The 19,068-nt window shown below is 38.0% G+C and overlaps 4 protein-coding genes and 5 non-coding genes across 11 annotated transcripts; 5 read left to right on the top strand and 4 right to left on the bottom strand.

The window, feature by feature from the left end:
• Positions 1–1,871: 1,871 nt before the first annotated feature.
• cec-6 (Chromo domain-containing protein) lies at positions 1,872–5,471 on the bottom strand (the record flags this gene model as incomplete). The annotated part of the gene is made up of 6 exons (NM_068427.8): positions 1,872–2,407; positions 2,461–2,806; positions 2,854–3,297; positions 3,349–4,090; positions 4,139–4,903; positions 5,316–5,471. 6 exons carry the CDS (start codon positions 5,469–5,471, stop codon positions 2,185–2,187), a joined length of 2,676 nt encoding a protein of 891 aa, NP_500828.1. The 3' UTR covers positions 1,872–2,184.
• A 111-nt stretch (positions 5,472–5,582) lies between these two features.
• Positions 5,583–8,704, bottom strand: tebp-2 (SPK domain-containing protein). Its single transcript, NM_068426.5, has 6 exons — positions 8,510–8,704; positions 7,746–8,441; positions 7,233–7,700; positions 6,541–7,183; positions 6,233–6,481; positions 5,583–6,180 (listed from the first exon to the last, which is right to left on the bottom strand). Exons 1-6 carry the CDS (start codon positions 8,692–8,694, stop codon positions 5,965–5,967), a joined length of 2,457 nt encoding a protein of 818 aa, NP_500827.1. The 5' UTR covers positions 8,695–8,704; the 3' UTR covers positions 5,583–5,964.
• Positions 8,705–8,965: 261 nt separating this feature from the next.
• Positions 8,966–11,843, bottom strand: drp-1 (Dynamin-1-like protein drp-1; the record flags this gene model as incomplete). 2 transcript variants are annotated; one of them, NM_171344.6, is made up of 8 exons in its annotated part: positions 8,966–9,346; positions 9,396–9,512; positions 9,564–9,658; positions 9,711–9,800; positions 9,851–10,001; positions 10,118–10,867; positions 10,913–11,478; positions 11,529–11,843. In NM_171344.6, the coding sequence occupies 8 exons, from the start codon at positions 11,839–11,841 to the stop codon at positions 9,290–9,292; spliced, it is 2,139 nt and encodes a 712-aa protein (NP_741403.2). In that variant the 3' UTR covers positions 8,966–9,289. The 2 variants fall into 2 exon arrangements, with proteins under 2 accessions (NP_741403.2, NP_001023375.1); NM_001028204.4 differs by having other exon boundaries at positions 10,139–10,867; positions 11,529–11,841.
• Positions 11,844–12,368: 525 nt separating this feature from the next.
• Positions 12,369–17,191, top strand: fem-1 (Sex-determining protein fem-1). Of its 2 annotated transcripts, none has more exons than NM_001392312.1 (11): positions 12,369–12,549; positions 12,603–12,728; positions 12,773–12,833; positions 12,876–12,929; positions 12,980–13,085; positions 13,133–13,221; positions 13,277–13,642; positions 13,689–13,805; positions 15,279–15,424; positions 15,491–16,206; positions 16,806–17,191. In NM_001392312.1, exons 1-4 carry the CDS (start codon positions 12,475–12,477, stop codon positions 12,926–12,928), a joined length of 315 nt encoding a protein of 104 aa, NP_001379561.1. In that variant the 5' UTR covers positions 12,369–12,474; the 3' UTR covers position 12,929; positions 12,980–13,085; positions 13,133–13,221; positions 13,277–13,642; positions 13,689–13,805; positions 15,279–15,424; positions 15,491–16,206; positions 16,806–17,191. The 2 variants fall into 2 exon arrangements, with proteins under 2 accessions (NP_001379561.1, NP_500824.1); NM_068423.7 differs by having other exon boundaries at positions 12,416–12,549; positions 12,883–12,929; positions 16,806–17,189.
• Positions 17,192–17,397: 206 nt separating this feature from the next.
• On the bottom strand, positions 17,398–17,418 carry 21ur-7762. The gene has a single exon (NR_054189.1).
• A 660-nt stretch (positions 17,419–18,078) lies between these two features.
• On the top strand, positions 18,079–18,099 carry 21ur-14593. Its single transcript, NR_054188.1, has one exon.
• 21ur-6570 lies at positions 18,083–18,103 on the top strand. The gene has a single exon (NR_054187.1).
• Positions 18,104–18,576: 473 nt separating this feature from the next.
• On the top strand, positions 18,577–18,597 carry 21ur-14469. Its single transcript, NR_054186.1, has one exon.
• Positions 18,578–18,598, top strand: 21ur-7715. Its single transcript, NR_054185.1, has one exon.
• The last annotated feature ends 470 nt before the right edge of the window (positions 18,599–19,068 follow it).

Raw genomic sequence — 19,068 nt, 5'->3', positions numbered from 1 at the left:
GAAGTGTATTTATTGATTTTTTCAGAGAAAGTATTTGACAGTTTTCTGGTTGAAATACGTCATTTTTAGCAAAAAACTTTATTAATTATTAATAGAGTTTGGGGTAAAAAACCCATGTATTAATTGATACTAAAAAATTTAAAATTAAAAATTTTGTTTCCTGTAGTGTTCATCAGTAAATACGTCGGTTTTAACTGAAGTTACATGAATTGAAAAAGATGCAAAAAAAAGGCGAAAATGTTCAAAAATTAAGTGTTTTAGCATAAAACCAAACTAAAATCTGAGCTGATTTGTTTAAATTTAAAATCTAAATTTTAGGTGTTCGATTTTTTTCAAAAAGGTTTTTTTTTTCAAAATTAAAAAGTTCAACGAAATAAAATTCAAACGTACATAAAGTAATTCAATACCTAATGAAAATGACCACTTTCAACAAGTGTTTCCATAAAATTAAGTGAAACGTGCACAAAACTAGAAAAAAAACTCTTCGATGTGCAGTCAAAGCTGATCATTGAGCTTTTCTGCGACCGCAGGAAAATATTTATCATTAAAAAATGAATGAAATGTGATACATTCTTTTTTTCCTTTTTTTGGCTGGAAATATGAGGATGAGAAGTGTCGAAAGTGCTTCTGCTACTAATGGTTAAGGTCATATAGTTTGAAAGGACACGAAGGGTTTACTTTGTGAGTTTTGGAATTACACTTTGAATTATTTAGAGGTATGGGAAAAGTGGCTAAAGGGAAAGATTTTTTTGGGATGAAAATTGCAATTTTTAAATGATAAAGCTGTGGGGGTTTTGCCCTGTGAATGAAAGAAAACAGCTGTAAAAATACCGAATAAACTTTGAAAATTTATTGGATTTTTCTAGATTTTTAATAATTTTTTTTTTAATTTTGCGAAAAAATCAGAAAAATAAAAATTATTTTTGAATTACCGGGCAAACGAATTACGTAGTTTTTGGCATTTTTGCCGGTTTTCGGCTATAGATTTTTCGTCTCATTTTTTCTATGGTTTGTCAGACATAAAAAAGCCCCACAAAAACTACTCCACCACAAAAAACTTCAAACGTATAGTAAAAGCTTGGCTTGAAACAGTTAATTCAAAAAAAATACCGAAAGTAATTGTATAAACACCCCTACGCATATACACATTTCAATCACGAGTAGAAATTGGAAGAAGAAAAAGAAACAGCAGTAGCAGCAGCGAGTGAAATGAGTGAGTGCGGAGAGAAAGAACGAATTGATCGGTCGCCGGGGCGAACAAGAAGGAACAGAACACTTTGATGGCCGAATTGTTTCAAATGGATTTTTCTAGGCTGCCGGTGTTCGGTGGGATTTCACATGCTTTTTAATGCATACTTTTACACATTTTCAAGATTTTTCTTCTTTTTTTTCTCATAGCGAGTAGTAAGAGACGCAGGTTTATGGAGAAAGAGACAATGTTTTGACAGCTTTTTCTTGTATATCTATGTATGTGTCTGAAGAGAAGAAATGAGAAAAAAAATGAAAACACGTGAGAATCTGATGAAGACGAAGAGAGGAAAAGGCGAAAAAACGGGGAGAGAATTTACATCAGTTTGATGAAAATTTTATATGAAGAGCGAAAGATTTTAGTGAGTTTTTCGATGTACATGCATACTTTCAAATGTGTACTAGAACTGGAGCAAAATTTAGAATTTGAAAAATTGGAAAAATCTCTTTTTTTTTTGCAATTCTTCAATTTTATAATAAAGAGTTTCATAAAAAAAAACGTTTTTTTTTAAACATAACTAAATGTTTTTTTTTTCAATTTTCTGAAGCTTACAGAAAATTATCTGAAAATAACTCCAATAGTCGATTCAAGACGAATGATTACTAGATAGCGGAATTATTTTGAATAAAATTAATGTTTATTTTCGGCTTCAAAAAGTAATTTCAACCGAATAAAAAAGCTTATTGAGAAAAAAATGGAACTACATATTCCTTAAATGCGATTCGGGGGAGAAATACGAGCAGAGATCCAAACTGAAAACTGGGAGATCTTGAAACAATTGAAAGTTGAGTATCATGAACTCTAAAACTTAAAGCAGATGTTGACCGTGTTCGAAGAGGAATTTTAACATCAAAAAAGAAAAAAAACAAACATTTAACAAGGAGAGGGGATAATTGAACACGATGGGTTTAAGGATGAAATGGAAATAAGAAGAATTAGACATTCTTTTTGATGAAGAAAAGTTGAGTGACAAAGCTTATCGGCTGATCAACTTCTGCTCTCATCTCGATATGCGCATTTCCGGGAACCACTAGATCTTTTTCGTGAGCTTTGTCCGAAATACCAAAGTATCGACAGCCCGGCGATGAGAACGGAGTCATTTCGAACATTCCTATGTCGGCTTCGTAACAAGTGAGACCTTCCGTTTGACGGAGCAATCTGAAATATAGTTTTTTTTTCATCAGATGACCAGATTCTGCCTACAAACTCACGTCAACTTTTCAATTTTGAACCCGTCATCACTTTCGATCAGAGTGAATTTTGGCAAAGAAAACTGCTCCTTTTCGGCCAGATTACAGCGAAACTCAATGTCAATTCGATATAAGGCGAGAACAAGTCGACCCTTCCCTTCCTCGATCATCTTCTTGTATCGCTTTTGACTTGTTTTCAGCTCATCAATTTTTTCAGTGTCGGCTCCTTTAGAGTTCTCCAAACCATCACGATATCCGATCGCTTCGGGATAAAAAAGACAACTCAATACTTGATGAGTTCCATCACCACCGTTGGACTTGTTGCTGAGAGGTGAACATCGAAGAATGTGAGGATATGTGAGATCCACTGAAATGAATAGTTTCAAATATTTTTTATGGGAAACGAAAACTTACTCCTAATCTTCCATCGTCCTCCCATACGCGAGAAGATCATTTTTGTAACTTCGTTTTCCAGAAAAATCTCCAACGATTCACTGGTAAGTCGAATCACATCATTCAAGTATCGATAGTACTTCTTCCGATCTTCTGTGGCTGTCGTCTCGGATTTATGTGCCTCTATCCAAACTTTCAAATAATGTTGAAGTCTCATCACTCGTTTTGTTGGCAAGTGAGTTGCAAGAGCATTTATATCGAGTCCACCGATTGATAAATAGGACGGGATTCGTTGAATATTGCCATATTGAACAGCCAGAAGATGCATTGCGTCGACACTGTAATCGCCAACGGTTTCTTCTTGGATTCCAATCGGTTTGTTGAAGTCGAGGAATAGACGCTTCTGACACTCGGCTCCATATTTCATGCAATGGAAGAATACGTCGTCGCGGAACGGCCCGTCATCTGAAAAAAGATGCTTTATAAATACTTTATTCTCCTTTTTTATCTCGTTACCTCCTTCCCAGCCGTGATAGCATTGTCCCGAAGTTTCCAGAAATTTGAATCGGTCTGGCATCAGTTTCAAGAAAACCTGCAGCCAGGCACATTTTCTATGCCTATCAGAGCAAATGATTTGCTGCTCTCTAATTTCTCCTTCTTTCACCGCATCGGATGCTTCCACGATCGCCATGCCTTTGGGATCAGCTTTCCAGAGACGGTGTTTACAGTAGGCTATTAGAAACACGATCGCCTGGAATCTTCGACAATCGTACTCATCACTCGGAGGGAATCCTTCGTTGAAGATCGTTTCGAAGCGAATATTGTCATCTTTGGAATACGCGTGTGACAAGCATTCCAGCAACTGAGCGAAATTCTTGTCTGGCCGAATATTATGCATTGCTATTTTGATATTATTGGCGTTTTCCTTAACAAGATTCTCGTAAACCAGCTGCTCCATTTCAAGTGAAGGCATCTTTCGTTGCTTCGTTAGAAATAGTTCTTGTTCTTGGGGATAAATCTTTATAACCACTGGTTTTGCGTCCGCATCCAATCTGACAGAGTTCTCAAAGTTCTTTCCGAAAATTTCCATTTCCGCATTGTTGTTGAAATGATCGGAAAGCATCTCGAGTGACTGACAACGACGAAATTTTCTGAGAGTTAGAGCTGGTGAAAATCCAGTAACAACACGAGACGATGTTACTTGCAGAGGATATTTTTTGATCGTTTTCTCTATCTCCTCACATTCTTCACGAGCGCTCTGAAATTTTGTAAAGTTTTTGAAATCTAGGATCTGTAACGTGCATACCTCAATAGCTTTCTGTAAAGCTTTTTTCGTCTCTTGAGTGCAGTCCATATCCTCACTTTCACGAGAAGTGGAACCTTCTATGGCACTACCGTCACTGAATGTTCCTCCTTGATGAACAGAATAATCGGACACATCTTGGCCATTCATTTTTCTCTTGAAAACAGGCTGCGGCTGGGGACTTGTGGAACCATTTGCAATATCTGACTGGTCATAGGTGGAATCTATTATCGAAGGCTGTGGGGTGCCAATTGATAATGTTGCGATTGCACACTCTGGAGTTGAAGCCTGGCCTATTTCATTCGATTTCTTCTGCATTCTCGGAGTTTTGTTGTCGAGTGGTGTTATCCCAGGAGTAGAAACATTGCTAGACGATTGTCCTGATGTTCCAGCTCCTTCCCGATCACTGATCTTTGGAATTCTGGATCCTACCCCTTCTATCTTCTTCTTCTTCACAGCTGGTTCAGTTTCTGCGGAAGCATGGGGGTTTTTCGCTTGTTCTTTCCTGTTCTGTTCTTCGAGTTTCGCCTTTTTCCGAGCTCTCTTTTCTTCAATCTCGTCATCGGTCTTCAAATATCGATTCGTCACACATTTTTCGCTTGCTAGCGAAATCCTTCTCCACGTAGAATGCTCATAATGATGCTCGAAGGTTAGATGATCCAACGACATATTGTTTCTTTCCTTGAACTTTTGTAGCTCCTCGCAATTTTCGAGATTCTCCTCTGGTTCCCAAGTGCGCTCTTTCCAATCGTAACCTCGCCAGTGCACCTGAAATGAAACCAATTTTACAAAACAGTTGTTCCAAAGAAGTTTTAGGTCAGACAATGACTGTTATTGTAATAAAGATAAGCTATAAATATCAGGTCTTCCCATAAGTTTTTGTACTTTTTTCAAAATTTTTGAACAAGTTCTAATTTGGAAGAACAAAATCGAATCTTTTATAAATGTACATGAATGTACTACTTGCCAACATGAAAAAAAAGAAAAGTTCAAAACTTAGGGAAGATCTAAAACATGAGAAATGGGATGGAGAAATTATCGTAATGGCGGGGCACTTAGACAAAAGTTATTGTGGTAAATGCAATATCAAATAATGCTGATATGAGTCATGCGGGAACGAAAGATGAAAGAACATATAGAAACGTACGAGTTCTCGTACATATCCTGCCTAATAACCAACCAAGTACGCATATTTTGAATGCCTTCGCTTGTCATATTCGACCGAGGCCGGGCTGAATTTTGCCTCCGCGTTTAGTGCTTTCCGTACGAGATCCTTGAATTTCACGCATTTCAACACTTGCGAGACCATATATTCTCCTGAACTATCATGAGACATCTGAAATTTACAACAGGTTTTTCAAAATAATTAAAAAATCTGGAACAAGAATTGGCGTTGCAAATATTGAAAAGAACTTGAGCAAACTTTAAAATATAACAATTCCAGCTTTTTAAATTCTTAAAAAAATGTATTTGACAGATGAAAAATAAATAAAAAAGAATAAATAATCCGTTTCTTTGAAGTGTTGTTTAACACGCTTTTGTGATGAACGGGAGATCTCGAGAACAACAAAATTGATTTTAATTGAAGGAGAGGTAGAGAATGAAAACTTGTGAATTGAAAAGAATAGAAACAAAAAAATTAAACAGTTATTTAGGGCTTATGGCGAGGGGTAACGAATGAGAAAAGCCCTTTAACTGTGAGATAAAGTAAAAAGAAGAATGAAAAATAGAAACAAAAAATATTTAACAGTTATTTAGGGCTGAGGCTAAAGAATGAAAATCCATTAACTGTGAGAGAAATTGAATGGAAGAATAGAAAAAAAACAAGTTCAACAGTTATTGGTTGGCCCAAAATCAACCTCGATGAGCGCTTTTCGGATGGCTTCTGTGCGCACTTCGAGAACCTTCTCGTTTTCGACGTTGTCGAGAGCCTCTTCTACGAGACGCTCCTTCTGTTCCAGAAGAACTTCGCGAGAGATTCCTGTGAATTTGGTTTCAATCGCGTTGGTAATGGCATCACTTGTAACGGTCTTCGCCGCGGACTTCTGAAAAAAAAAACCGATTAAATTTCTATATTTTTCTGCATCATTCTCTTACGTCAGTCCAATTTTCCTGGTTTCCAAAAGCCTTCTCTAGCGCTGAGCCCATCAAATCTAAATCTTCATCGTCTGCATCGTCCAAAACTTGTTGAACGGCTTGCAACTTCAGAGCATCACAATCCACCGAAATTGGAACAATTTTGGCTGGCTCTGGAGCACCGGGAACTGTTCGACATAACTGGGGCACCAGAGGTAACTTCAACACGGGCTCAGCTGCTGACGATGATGGGACGTGGGAAGATGGCTTCTGGAAAAATATTAATTTTAAAAAACTATTATTCAAGTGTAAATTTGGGTTAAAATTACCTCCTCTTCCACCCTGGACGAATTTTGAATGGACTCATCAAAGCTACAAGACTCTGGAATCGTTGAGTCGTATTGTGATATGAAAACGTCTCGAGACCCTTGACCGGCTTCAGAGGGCAAGATCACATCAGCGTTCATCAAATCCATATCTTCATCGTCTGCATCGTCCAAGACTTGTTGAGCGGATTTCGAGTTCAGATCATCAGAATCCACCAAACTTGAAGAAATCTCGGCCGGCTCTGGAGCAGATTCTGGAACCGTTGAGTCGGATTGTGATCCAAAAACATCTTGAGATACAACTTCAGAAGGCAGGAGCACAGCGGCAGCTGTACCTTCGAAAACGGTAAAGTCATTTGTACTCTCGGTGATAGAATTCTCTAGATTGTTCACAGAATCCATCGTTTTGTTAGACAAAACTGATGTATCGAGATTTTCATCCATATGAATCATGGCCTCATTTGATTCAAGTGGAACCGTCTCATCCAGATCTTCATCATCAACATCCATGACCTCTAGAGTAGCAACTTCTTCCGATTCGTCGTCTTCCTCAATCACTTCTTCTTCTTCTGCATCCAAAAGCTTATAGGATATCAAGTTGCGGTCTATTCCAACGAGGAGCTTTACGTTAAACTTTCGCTCGATGCTGAAACGAGTAAGTTTTACGATGGATTATGAACGACTTCTAAACTTACATTTGCTCAGTCTCCTTATCAATTTCAATACCAATATTCTTAAGCAGGTAGAGAATGGTTTTCTTGTGAAGTGGCATCTCGTGGAGCCCTGGGCACATGATCTTTCGAAAGTGCGAACTCCAATTAGTTGCACTTTTCGACGATCGTGTGACTCTGACAAAATCGTTCCAGAACGCGATCCCCTTGGGCATCAACTGGACACCTTCCTTATCTGCCTCAACCAACTTCTCATAGATAAACTTCCACGCAACCACATGATCGTCGACTGTGAATTTCGTTCGCTTCTCAATCCTTTTCGGCGCATACGTTTCACGTACATTGGCTGACTGCGATCGCGGGCGTGAAGGTCCTGGTTGATCCCTGGAAGCTCTTGAACTTAATTCGGACGATAATGTTGGATTCGAAACAACTTGAATCGGAGATGGTGGTTGAATATTGTCTAGATGTGCCATAGGACTACTGGGGGATCTGAAATAATTCTAGTTAAACTTCTGAAATGATATTTTCCGATACCTGTCTCGGTGTCCGGCCGGAGTTCTTGGCCTCCAGGGAAGAATTTTGCTACGTGGAGCTGGCTGGTCTGGCACAATATCCCAGTCTTCCACAAATCCGTTCAATGACAATTTCAAATTCAGACGATCATTGTCGAGCATCCATTTACGCTGACGAAGACTCAATGGCACCGCCAAGTCTCTTATGAGCCGTGCTTTAGCATACGGATCCATCGGCTGCTTCCAGAGGTTCTCGAGCATCTTTATGTTGAAATGGTGGAGCACAATGTAAGCCGACTTGATGGGAATATTCGGTTGTGATTGGAGCAGCTGGTCCCAAAATTCTTCAGCCATCACAATTTTCCCGGTTAGACGGTCGGCGTTTAGGTAGACATGATTCCAAATCAGCTTCTCGAAGGAATCGGAGATTTCTACATCTAGCGGCATTCGATTCACTAATTTTCGAGAACGTTCGGGTTCTGGAGCGGTTGCTGGGACGGTTTCTTCAAGTGTTTCGGGAATAGTTTCCGGGGCTGAAAACTCGGAGAACTTCTGAAGACATCTATTCGAGTCAACACGCAGAACAGTTTTGAATCTGGCCTCCAGTAAAGTCTCGACATGTTGATTCATTTCGATCTCCAGGTTCTTGTAAAGAGTGAGCATTTTTCGCGGCTCCAGCTCACATTTGTAAAGCGTAGCTTTCATTCTTGTAACGTAGCTGAAAATTGAAAATTAGAGCTTTTGGTTTGGTCAAAGTTTAAACAACTAAAAATGAAAAACACTTACAATTCGTATAGCTGCTCCGCCGTAAACACAGACTCATGTTCTTGTAGATATTGCTTGAAGAGGTCCAAATTCACGTCATCGAACAACTGCATATTACACGTATTTTCGTAAATGAACTCCCAAATGAGGAGCTCATCGTCGAATGACGGTTCTGACGGCTTATTCTTCTTTGCTCGCGTTGACATTTTTTGAACGCTGAAATATCGAAAATGAATTTTTTGGACAAAACAAAAAATGAATCCTAAAATTTTCAAAACCGTGCGGATGAAGCAAAAGCGCAATTGCCGCACGGTTCTATGGGCGTGGTCAATCTCAGCTGTTGGCGCAGATCGAGTGACACTCGAAATGCGCCAGCAGTGCTATTGGCGCATGTTGAGTGAACATTTTTTAAAGGGTCGGAAAAAAGATATTAAAAATAGTTCAACGAGAAAATCAACGATAAACACGAAATATTTTCAAGCATCATCAAAGAATTTCATATAAATCCACCTTTCTGTTTCCAATATTTTCAAAAGCCACAAAAAAAACTAGAATCTACAACAAACCGTGATTCTTTCAAGGAGCACACAATATTATCATGAAAAGAAAACATCAAAGGGAACGGAGCATAGAGATCATACAGAAACGGGGGAGTTACCGAACTAGAATTATCATCGAGGCGAAGAGAAGAAGAAAAATAGTTAAAATACAATAAATCGAATCAATCGTGAAAATAAAATTAGAATCGTCCTAATCTACATTGCAATAGTTAAAACAGCTGGAAATTATTTGATGGGAATATCACCAAACTTGTGTTTCTCTCACTTCGCTGATGATCACGCTGGCTTGTTGGAGGGCCTGAAAACAATAAATTGTGTCGAATCCAATCAAAAAGGAGACCGAATACCTTCATAGTTTCAAGAGTATCTCTTCTTCTCTGAGCCATGTCTTCAGTTTCAGCCAACAAATCGTCCATCTCGTCGGGTTTGTACAGCTGACGAACGAGCTCCGATTGCAAATTGTCCTGAAATTAAAGAAATTAATTTAAATTTTTAAATTTAAGCTTGCAACTCACTCTAACAAAATTGACCAGTAACGCCATAATAGCTTTCGGCACACTATCCTGAATATTCTTACGAACAATGATGAAATAGTTTCGAATAAGCCGTTCTGAAAAAATAAAAAAAAACCCAAATTAAAAACTGAAAACTAGGTCTCATACCGATAATAGCGACATCTCTTTGTTCACGACTTGTCAACTTTCTTCCTAGTTGCGTCTCTGGCACTTCTGGCAAAAAATTTGCTGATTGCTCTGAAAATATAGATACTGAATGACCACAAACTCTTTATTTTTCCACTGACTTTCTTGTGGGGACGTCTTGCTGCTGGCAGCGGCGTTGCCGAATAATCCAAGGAATCCATTGGAAGCACGTTGGTTCTGGGATTGCTGCTGTTGTTGTTGAAGAACAGCGTTCAAGTCGACACCATTAACTCCTGGTACCGGTTGTAGCTGCTGAAAATTGTTTTAATTTGACTGCTTAATACTAGGAATCCAATGAGGTTAAGCCCATGCAATATTAAAGCCCAGTCAGTCATCCGCACTTCCTGGCAGGAAGTTCCTGCCCCCACCTGTTCTCCATGAGCACTGACCGCTCTTTCTCCGGTTGATGCATGTCGATTTCTACTGCGACCATGCCGATCGTCGAGAAGAAGCTCCTCTTTCAAAAGTGTCACCAAATTGGCTTCTGTGAATTCTGGATGTTTTGTATTAATGTAAGCAAGTTCAATGGCTACAAGATTCTCGACAAGCTCATTGGTGGGCTTCAGCCTCTCTTTCAGAACTCCACTAACGACCTCATTGATTTTATCGTACAATCTTGGGAAACGAATCATCTCCTGTTGAGTAGTGAATCCGCAATGCTGAACCATTCGTTGCATTTCTTCGTGTACCAGCTCAACGCATCTCAACGATGGCTCCTCCAATCGTTGAATTTGTCGCTTGACAAGCAATTCAAATGAGACTTCTGGTACGAAAAGAGCTGGCCTTGGTCCTGTCGCGTTTCTAATCGCAGTCAAAATATCCAATTGTGTGAGGTTTTCCAATGGATTGACAGATTCCAAAGATCTTCCGAAGGTATCGTGGAAAATGTAGCATATACGAGCACCTCCGCATAGCTCAGTTGTTTCAATATTGCGGGCAGTTCCTTCGATAGTTGATGTATAAGCAGTTGCGAATCGAGTTATGATTTGAAGAAGTGTTCTGTTCTTATCTTCAACTGGTTCACCGAATGCAACAAGATCCGATTGGCATTGGGCGTTCATGATAGACACGCGGGCTTTCAGTGCAGGAAGACAGTTGCGAATATGGTGCATGAGAAGCTGAAATTAATTTCTAAATAATTTTTTATTTATTGAAATTCTTACCATATTCAATCTCTTTGCCAAATAAGGAGTTCCATTTCTGCTAGCTAATGTTGGATATTTCTTTTGCATAAAGCTTTGCTCATCTTTCACTGCATCCACGATCAGTTTGTTGTCGAGAATATTCTGTTGAGATCGATTAACGACTCCAATAATTCCCAACTTTACTGGAATCACTTTCCCCATTAATACGTCCATCGCATCAGTTCCTTGATCCATCAAATCCAATTTCGTGAGAACTGCGAGAGTTCTTTGTCCACCTGCGTCCACTTCTCTAGCTAACTTGATAGGCTCCGAAGTAGCGAAATCCTGGTTCGCTGGAGTTACAGCCAGAATGATAGAAGAAGGATTTGAAATGTAGAGAAGAATCATTTCACGGATTTGCTCTTCAATATTGACTGGTTGATCACCAACTGGGATCTTTGTGATGCCGGGAAGATCGACCAGGGAGAGGGAGACAACTCTGTGGGAATAAATTTTCAAACTGATTGGAAGAAGAGAGATTCCTTTATTCACTCCAGTTACACGATCAGTTTCATCTTCGATTTCTTTTCGCACGGCATCGAAGTCTGGAAAATTGTTTAAATTTCTCGCAATATTCAAATTACTAAATTCTCACCTGTGAAAACCTTAGAGCCAGTATGTTCGAACATTGCCCAATCATCTGTGAGAAGTGTTCCATTTGACCGTCTTCTTTTGGATTCATCATCGAGAGCAACGTGATTTAACTGAAGAATCAATGGCCTGCGAGTGACAATTCCAGTACCACGCGGCAGAAAATCCCGACCGACTAGATTTTCGAGCACTGAAGACTTTCCGGCCGACTGTGATCCGACGACTACAATCTGTGGAAGTTGAATTTGATCTTCTTTCCTGCCTAACGTTGCGAAAACATCCTGTAGTTTATTGACGACAGGAATGAGATTTTCCATCTGTAAAATTTAAAATTTTTGAATCGAAATGAGAGTATCATTTATATAAAGAGTTTTACGAGGAGAAGAGTAAAAATGACGAGGCAGTTGCGAAATGATGTTTGAAATGAGAAAGAACAACTGCCAGTGATCACAAAGTGAAAAACAATGCATTTGAACACACCAGTGATAACAAGTGATAAAATGTGCGCAAATAGAAATTCAGATAGTCTACTTGGCCTTCGATTGACTGTGAACGCCAACTTTTATATCATCTTTTCGATCCTGCCACTTACTCATTTTTCCCTGGGAAAATGTCAACCATGGGAGTTCCTATACAATTTTGCATCATTCTGCGTAGTTTGTTTCAAACAATGATACAAACAGTAACGATCTTTGAGATTTTTACGGAAAAATTGATAAAATTGAGGCAAAAGTTGACAAAACCGACGGGAAAATCTCTGATATCCGATATTTCCGCCGCGGCGCTGAACTCAAAATTTCGAGCACTCCGCAATAATCCTCACGTCAGATTGCAGACCGTGCACCCTATCCGACGACAAATCACGAGGAGTATTTTCTTTTCTTTTTCTTCTCGAATTTCTGCAATTTCTATTAAAATTCCGCCAGTTTTTTTTTGGAAAAATTGGCGGTATGACACCAAATGGACATCATTTTCGAACAGTAATTTATAATGCTGCGGCGGTTGGAAATTTGCAGAGAATTAAAGTAAGCAAAAAGCTCAAGTTAAAGAAAAGTTGTCAAAATAAATGAATTTCCAGGTTTTCACAATAAATTCAAGAAACGATCGACAATGGATAATTGATTGCTTCAATTCTGATCAAGACGGACGATATCCACTTGTGATTGCTGCAAGAAATGGACACGCAAATGTCGTCGAATATTTGGTGGGAAAAATGAAAATTAATTAATTAAATGAGAAGATTTTCAGCTAGAAATTGGAGCCGATCCATCTGTTCGTGGTGTTGTGGAATTTGACAACGAAAACATTCGTAAGTTTTTATTTCTGTTCTGAAAAGAAAATAAAACAATAGTTTTCAGAAGGAACACCTCCTTTGTGGGCTGCCTCCGCTGCTGGACACATTGAAGTGAAAAATATTTCATTATTTAATGCAATAATGTTTTATTTCGATTTCAGATCGTAAAGCTCTTGATCGAAAAGGCAAATGCAGATGTAAATCAAGCAACTAACACAAGAAGTACTCCATTAAGAGGTGCATGTTACGATGGACACTTGGATATTGGTAATTCCTTGAAGTCGAAGAAGCTTTTTTAAAAATAAGATTTTCAGTGAAATATTTACTCGAAAAAGGTGCAGATCCACATATACCGAATCGTCATGGTCATACGTGCCTGATGATTGCATCCTACAGAAATAAAGTATGATTTTGAAATTTTTAATTAACAAAATATGAGAAAAACTAAAATTTTGTAGGTTGGAATTGTGGAAGAGCTCCTAAAAACCGGAATCGATGTGAACAAGAAAACCGAGAGAGGAAATACGGCTCTTCATGACGCTGCAGAAAGTGGAAATGTGGAAGTTGTGAAAATTCTTCTGAAACACGGATCGGTCCTCATGAAAGACATACAAGGAGTTGATCCATTGATGGGTGCAGCACTTTCCGGTTTTCTGGATGTTCTGAATGTTCTTGCTGATCAAATGCCATCTGGAATTCATAAAAGAGATGCGTTGAAGCTGTTGGGAAGTACGCTACTTGATAAGAAAATGGATGCAATGTCGGCGATGAATTGTTGGAAACAATCAATGGAAGTTCCACTTCATGCAGATGATCTTCGATTGGTTAGTTCTAAATTTAATTGTTCTATTTAAAAAAATAATAATTTAGGTGCGTGAAATGGAGACATTCTTCGAGCCCCAAGAAGTGTACGAATATCAACGTGAAGCTCAGAATATTGCACAAGTAGAGCTTCTCGATGGAAATATCGAAGCTCAGAGAATGCAGGTTCGTTTAAGTTTTCAAAAAAAAATGCTTTAAAAGTTACAAGAAACTGGAAAACATTTTTGAAATTATTTGAAAAGTCTTAATATAAAATTCAAAATTTCCGACCTAAAAATAGGTCCCTAGATTCCAAAATTTACCATTTGAGCGCACTAAACTGTCGGTATTTCTTCAAAGATTCTATTTTTTTTTCACTTAAGTATCTCCGCCTAAACCTCTATTCACACCTTCAACGCATGTTTTTCGGCCAATTAACATCACGAGGCCGGTGACCATCTTAATTGGTCCCTCCTCAACTGTTTTCTTTTTATTTTGTCGGTCGGTCGACGGCGGAAGTGTGTCTCAAGTGATGTTCCCGCCGTGCCGTTTGTTGCCGACAATTCCGTTCACATGAATCTCAAAATGAGCTCATTTCCCCCCGATTGGCGAGGAAGCGTGCAACGTGCAGAGACGCAGAAACACATTTCAAAGTGCCTACTAATGAGTGTGACACGCAACAATGTTTCTCCACACGGGGTTTTGAAACTGAACAGGATGTGTCAGTTGATTTATGACAATTGAGCATTTTCTGAGAGCATCAGTGGTCGCCGCCGGCGGCAGTTCAAATGTCGGGAGAGAGAGAAATTGAGATTTACGATGATAAAGTGTGCGTGAACACGATGGACGCTCGTTATGTGTTGCATAACTGAACGGAAGTCAGTGTAATGAGGTGAACCTCGCTTTTTTTTTTTTCGGTGAATCTATTGAACTAACCGACAATATATTATAAAGAGAAAATTACATTTTATTGGAGAATTAAAAATTTTATTCTTAAATTCAAAAAAACCAGCGAAAATTTCGTCCAGAAATTGATATTCAAAAGTAAGTAATTTTCTAGATTTTTTTTTTGAGTGTTCTAGATTTTTTGATACACAAAAAGTGAAATGTCAGTTTCTGTATAACGGTAACACACAATTCTGAGAATGCGTATTGCACAACACATTTGACGCGCAAAATATCTCGTAGCGAAAACTACAGTGATTCGCTGAATGAATACGGTAGGGTTCGATTTTTAAATATTCCATTTTCTTTCGTTTTCTTTTTATTCTCTCTTTTTCTCTTAAATTTAACATTCCATCGAACGAGCCCGTAAATCGAAACAAGCGCTACAGTAGTCATTCAAAGAGTTACTGTAGTTTTCGCTACGAGATATTTTGCGCGTCAACTATGGTGCGCAATACGCATTCTCATAATTATTTGTTCCCGTAATACCTTATCTTGAAACTTGAAACTCGTCCCTTTCTCCAATAATAATGATAATAATATCTTTATTGGCATATATTCCACTCATTAGTCATTTTTTGATATGCTACCGTATATCTACATTACGTCAGTTCGGTTCTCTATTGAAGAGCTATTCAAGGACACTCTGAGTGTGTATACGTAATCTGTCTTTACCCACTTCATTGAGATAAGAAGTTAATAACCAAATTCCAGGCATTGGTGATTCGAGAGCGAATACTCGGCGGAGCACACACAGATGTTCACTATTATCTCCGATTTCGTGGAGCTGTATATTGTGATATGGGACAGATGAATCGGTGTTATGATCTATGGAAACATGCTCTGGAATTGCAGCAAAAGTTGGTTTTTTGTGTTACTTTTTAATTCAAAGTTTTAATTTACTGAATTAATTCACTTAATTTCAGACACTTTGCCCCGCTCTACTATGGTACAATAACCACTCTTCAATCGTTCCATGAGACTTTCTCAATGTCACTCAATGATTTTGTGAACAATCATCACGCAAACCGTAACCTTCGTGTCAGGTCATCATGGGTCAAATACGTATTCAATGGAGTTTGTTTGGAGCTGGAACGTGCTGCTGCGTGGACCGGTGCTCCACTATTAGAGGATACGGAATGCTGTGGAAAAGAGAGATGTCAGCATGCGACTGAAGAATCTGAATACAAGAAACTTGTATATGTAGCTGTGCATCTTGTGAATGTACTCGAACGACTATCTCTTCCTTCTGCACATATCGATGATTCCGATGAGGAAAAAGAGCCGAAAGCCGACGTTCGAAGACTGATGATCGTGTGCCATGAATTACATATTCCACTTCTACATCATACACTTGAAGAGAGGATTCCTGATAGTAACAGTGCAGAGTTGGGACTTCCCAAAGCTGCAGTTTTGGAACAACTTCTAGAACTTGACCTAGATGTGAATGCCACTGATAAGAATAACGACACTCCAATGCACATTCTGCTTCGAGCCAGAGAGTTTAGGAAAAGCTTGGTTCGAGCACTGCTCGTACGTGGCACATGGCTGTTCGCAAGGAATCGGCACGGAGATGTGGTGTTGAATGTGATGAAACGTATGAAAGCGTTGAATCACGCCAACTTTGATGATCTACCACTAGGTGCGTGTCGAATCAGAAATTGAGAGTTATTAGATTATTTGGAACGCGAATAACTTCATTATACCACGGAGAGAGCCAGAAATTGAAGAAATTGGTTAAGGAGAATGGAATTTAATGAATAATAGCGCACCAATTGAAATTCAACTTTTTTATAGATAAGGAGTTACTTATACGTATAAATGGCAGTAGACTTACTCTAACTATTGGTGTAAGTCTACTGCTATTTTACAAGTAATTCCTTATCTATAAACAAAAGTAGATTTTCTTCAAATTCCGCACACACCTCTGATTCCCATCAGGAATATTTATTAAATTTCATTTTCCTCATCCAATTTCTTCAATTTCTAGCTCCCTCCGTGTATTATAATAAAGTTATTCGCCGCGTTCCCACCACCACTCGAGGCGTTCGAAATGAACTAATCACTCTCAATTATGACTTCTTTCTCTCCTTCATTCCGTCCTTCCCGCGGCTCTTTCAATTTTCCATGTGAGAATAGGATTAGAGCCGTCTCGAAAAGGTACAGGATTACCCTCCTAAATACATTCATTCCTCCCCCCCCCCCCCCATTTCTCACTTTAATTCAAAATTCATTTTCCAGGACGTCACATAACTTTAGCTGGATTGGTTGCCAACGCAATGAGGGTGAAATATCCGAAGAAGTTTGTTGGAGTCGAAGAGCAAATGCCTTTGGAGCTCCGCAGATTTTATTTAGCTCATTAGATGTTTTTTTTTGTTTTACTCTTCAATGCTTCTCGGTGCTTAACGTGGCATTTTTAAATGTATTTGTGCTCTTTCACCTTTAAAGATATTAATCTCGATCTATCCGTTTAGTTGTCTCTTAGCCTCTTTCATTATCGTCGCTCAATGAGAAAATACAAGTTGATACCGGTAGACGTGTCTCCCTCCCCCCATTCTGAATGTAATTGATTGATTTACAGCTAATTTTTTTTCCGAATCGTTGTGTAATAAACGTATTATATGTAACTATATTGCACACAGATAATAATCTGAATTTCCCGCGATTCAGAATTTTATGGGACCCCCGAGAGCGCCATCTTTGATGTAGCGAATAAAGAGAGTTGTACTTGAGATTATAGGGTTTTGACTAACTTACTATGCTTTCTTTATTTCTACATTATTTTAAAGGCACACAGCTTGCAGAGATTTCAGGTCTTGCAGCGATTTAGTGGTCTGTAAAAACTGGCTGTAGACTAATATCCGCGTTAACTGTATGAATTTATCTAACTTTTGTGAAACAGTAAATAATTTTCTCGAGATTTTTCAATTTGATCGAAATGGAAGAGCTACGTCTTCAGGCGTACGTGCCTACCTCTTGCCTGCAAAGTTTTTGAATTTTGGTATGAATTCCCCTGGTTTCAATTAGTTTATCGAAATTTGAACATGTTTACATACATTTTTGAAGTTGGCAGACTTGTAGGCATTAGGCAGGCAAACATTTTTTATGCCTACATAGAATAATTTTTTGATTACTTTATTGAAGTCGAACGAAATGCACGTGATTTATGTTTTTCCAAATTCCAAAAAAAAATACCGTTTCAAGTTTCTTGGAAAATAATTGAACTGGCTTATTTTTTACAATCTCGCGAAGTGAATTATTTTAATTTAAAAATGTATCATATGTTAGAGAATAATCAAGCCATTTTTGAGTTTAAAGCATGGTTTATAGGAGTCAAATTGCTACGAGCTAAAAATTCGGCTTTGGATTTTCGGCCTGAATTTATTAATGATGTGGGTAATAATCGGTTACATGTGCCTTTAATGTCTATGTTTTACCAAATTCCAAAAATTTTGAAAGAAGTTTTTTTTACCGTTTCAAGTTTTTTAAAAAATGATTGAGCATTATATTATGATTAATTGGTGAATCGGTCCCGGTTTATTAATATTTATTGAGGAAGTTGAAACAAATTTCAACTCGTTTCAGTTTTTTGTTCACAATTTCTAATTTTTGTATCTTTCTTGAGGTTTTCTTCTATATTTTGGCATTAGGCACGCGTGTAGTCATGAGGCATTTGTAGGCCACCTTGTAGGCTAAGGATTTTCGGTACTTGTGTATTATCGGAACGCAAATTAAAATTAAGCTAAATCTAAGTTCTTTCTCCATTTTAATAAAATATGTTTTGATGAAACATGCAGCTTATCTGTGTAAGCTTAAGGAAGCCTAAAAATAGAAAACAAAAAACTTCACTCGGTGCTATGTTTAAAATATTTAAAAATTTGATTTAAAATTTCGTTCCGATAATACACAAGAACCTTAAATCTCTACGTTTTACAAAACTCTGAAAACTTTTGGAAAAATGTTTTACTGTTTCAAATTTTCTTCAAAATAATTGAGCAAACTAGTACTATTATTATTGCGTCATTTGATTTTGAGAATTATAAATCTAGAATTTTGAAACTAATTCCATCGTTTTCTTCCACAATTTTTTTCCTTCAATTTCTGTATTATTTGCAAAGCACAGGGTTTTATGAATTCTAAATTTCAACTAAAAATCTGTCACAAACTCTTGAGTTATTTACAACCCAAACATTTTTCTAACCATTTGTTCCAATCTTCTTCTTTTTTATATTTTGTATCTCATCACCTGGAGCCAAGAAGAACTCACCTGTGAAGATGAAAGCTGATGGAGGCGGAGCCTGAAGAAGTGATCCCAGGTGATAAGAGAGTGAGATGGAGAGTCCCACAAAAGATTGACATTTTCTAAAGATTTGTGGAAAATAACAAGAAAAATCGGTCGAAATTTGTTTGTTTATGTTTTCAGTTTCATTCCTTTTTTATGTGAAACTTTTTTTCAAAAAAAAATTGCTGTTTCATGTTTTCTATTTCTTGTTTTCTCCGAAAT

This window comes from Caenorhabditis elegans, chromosome IV (genome assembly GCF_000002985.6).
Source record: "Caenorhabditis elegans chromosome IV".
NCBI classification, from domain to species: Eukaryota; Metazoa; Nematoda; class Chromadorea; order Rhabditida; family Rhabditidae; genus Caenorhabditis; species Caenorhabditis elegans.
The sequence above is the reverse complement of the archived record's forward strand: the minus strand, read 5'-3'. Positions and strand labels throughout refer to the sequence as shown.